Here is a 2,824-nt window from a genome sequence, read left to right as displayed (position 1 = left end):
GAGTGTTCTAATTTCATACTTTTACATGTACCTGTCCAGTTTTCCCAGCACCACTTATTGAAGAGGCTATCTTTTCTCCACTGTATATTCTTGCCTCCTTTATCAAAGATAAGGTGACCATAGGTGCGTGGGTTTATCTCTGGGCTTTCTATCCTGTTCCATTGATCTATATTTCTGTTTTTGTGCCAGTATCATACTAACATGATACTATACATAGAGAATCCTAAAGATGCTACCAGAAAACTACTAGAGCTAATCAATGAACTTGGTAAAGTTGCAGGATGCAAAATTAATGCACAGAAATCTCTGACATTCCTATGCACTAATGATGAAAAATCTGAAACTGAAATTAAGAAAACACTCCCATTTGCCATTGCAACGAAAAGAATAAAATATCTAGGGATAAACCTACCTAAGGTGACAAACGACCTGTATGCAGAAAATTATAAGACACTGATGAAAGAAATTAAAGGTGATACAAATAGATGGAGAGATATACCATGTTCTTGGATTGGAAGAGTCAACATTGTGAAAATGTCTCTACTACCCAACAATTTTGAGAACGAAAAATGGAGCTGGAGGAATCAGGCTCCCTGACTTCAGTGTATACTACAAAGCTACAGTAATCATAAGTGTTTCGTACTGGCACAAAAACAGAAATATAGATCAATGGAACAGGACTCACGGGCCCAGCCGCTCCGCGGCATGTGGGATCTTCCTGGACCGGGGCACAAACCCGTGTCCCCTGCATCGGCAGGTGGCCTCTCAACCACTGTGCCACCAGGGAAGCCCCATAAGTGTTTCTTAAAGGAAGAATGATTCATGAGTTCATGAAAATACCTGAGTAAAGAGAGCTGTGATCCAGAGACGCTCACCTGTCTGATAAATGGCCATATATGATGCTTCCCCCCAGCATTCCAGCCATGAATAAGAATTTGACCATTGATTTTAGTGACTGAGATTCACATACCAGGTCCCACTGGAAGAGAAGGAAACCAACAAAGGAGAGATCCACAACTTATAACCCCTCAGTGGAAACCCGATTGAAACTGTTTAAATGATTTACACGTTTCTTTATTTCGGCCCTTTTTTCCTCTCCAGCTTCCTTTTTTACTTTAATTGACTTTTATCATTCAGGCATCAGCTTAAACATAACTTCCTTTAGGAAGCCTCCTCTAAACCTGTTGGTTATATTTATGCCTTTTAAAATTCCATAATAAGTGATCCTCAAACTTGGCCCCAGAGTGCAATCATTTGAGGAGATTTAAAAATTTACTGATGCCAGAATTTCATTACAGATCTTCTCTTATGGTTGCTCTGGGGAACCGTGCTTGGAGCTTATGATCAATATCCCTGATATTTCAAATTTTCAAGCCAGGCTGAGCATTACTGACCTTTTAAACACATCGCATAAATTACTTGCTTAACCTTTGGTCTTTTAAATAATAAAAGCCATATAATAGCAAGGTCACATTTATTTTTGAGTTCATTAGACTCATTGAATATATAGGTGTCTGGCATTCAGTAAAGAATTAATTAGTATTTGCTGAAAGAATGAAGAATGAGCACCTAATAGTGACTAAAATTCTAGAAGCTTGTTCATTACTCTGTTACCCTTAAACACCCAGACCATGCACTCACAAGATGTAAATGGGGACGCTTACCTCAGTCACGACAGTGGAGGAGAAGGAGCTTTGGTCATACACCCAGCCATCCACACAGGGTTCTGTGTCCAGGTCACTCATGTTGGGGAAGGTCCCGTTCAGGTGAAGGAGCTGCCACTGGGGGAGGAGGAAGCGACGACACTTCTCTGGCCTCAGGTTTGAGTCCAGTGGGATGGAGATTCTCAGGAGGGTGTCTTGGCTGAGGGTCCCAGTGCCATTAGCAGAGTCAGTGTCATTGTCAAGGATGTGAACCCAGCAGCGATGACCAGGAACAGCTGCAGTGAAGTTCTCCAATAGAATATGAGGGTACACTATGAGGCTGGAGATACAAAGGAAAACCATCTGAAGGATCTGGAATCTCCCCAGGCTTCCAACTTGATCCAGGAGGTCCTGAAAGGCCATTGAGCTGAGAAGTGATCCCCAAGGGGAGGCAAAATGACTATTTAGAGAAGTTCAAAGGGAGAAAAAGTTTCCTTTCACTATGTCACACACTAAGTGTGTACTGCTTCTGATCTCAGTGTTAGCTCAATGGGCCCTGTCTCACCTTCATAGCAAGGCCATAGAAGCTATTTCTCCAACTTGTTTGGGGATCAGGTCGGTAACTGTCTTCTTTAAAGTCACAGAGAAATACTTTACTGAGATGCTTCCAGCAATTGACAAAACTGTTTAAAGGTCTACTTTGTGAAAATTCTTTTTGTCAGCAGTGTCCCAAAGTGACATTGGACTTTGAGCTACACATCTGTAAATAAAATAAAATAAACCTGCTACATGGTTTGCAGTCCCTTTCAGAACATGTCGTTTGTCAGACTCGAAAGTGAAACGTTTTTTGTTTTTCTGTGAAAAGTACTGAAAGTAGGTGCTTTGCTTTTTAGTACTGACTTTTGATTAAAAGAGTTAATGAAAATAGTCCTGAGTTAATTTAAAGCAAGTGAAATATGATACAATATTTTTCTTTTGGTAAATGACATTATTCTGCTTAAAGTCAAATCAAACCATGATTTCACATTGAAAATAAATTACTCAAAGTGGGGGCAGGGTGGGTAGTGATAGAGGGCAGAGGGCTAAGTCAGTGTTAAGTGCATAGAGAAGTTTATTTTTTACAGGCTTATAGATTCATTCGGATAACATTTGTGAGGACCTGTTCTGTTCTAGGAATACAG

The 2,824-nt window shown here is 40.4% G+C and overlaps 1 protein-coding gene across 2 annotated transcripts in view; it reads right to left on the bottom strand.

Moving 5' to 3' along the window:
- The window catches only part of LOC102988099 (organic anion transporter 7), a 39,807-nt gene extending 37,540 nt beyond the window's left edge, over positions 1 to 2,267 (bottom strand). The window contains exons 1-2 of one of the 2 annotated variants that reach the window (XM_007118847.2): positions 1,665 to 2,267; positions 876 to 979 (exon numbers count right to left, since the gene is read on the bottom strand). In XM_007118847.2, coding sequence (XP_007118909.1) covers positions 876 to 979; positions 1,665 to 2,066 — 506 coding nt within the window. In that variant the 5' untranslated portion in view covers positions 2,067 to 2,267. The remainder of the gene's footprint in view (positions 1 to 875; positions 980 to 1,664) is intronic. The other variant, XM_007118848.2, reaches the window with a different exon arrangement.
- Positions 2,268 to 2,824: the final 557 nt, after the last annotated feature.

The sequence above is a fragment of the Physeter macrocephalus genome, chromosome 16 (genome assembly GCF_002837175.3).
Source record: "Physeter macrocephalus isolate SW-GA chromosome 16, ASM283717v5, whole genome shotgun sequence".
In the NCBI taxonomy this organism is placed as follows: domain Eukaryota; kingdom Metazoa; phylum Chordata; class Mammalia; order Artiodactyla; family Physeteridae; genus Physeter; species Physeter macrocephalus.
The sequence above is the reverse complement of the archived record's forward strand: the minus strand, read 5'-3'. Positions and strand labels throughout refer to the sequence as shown.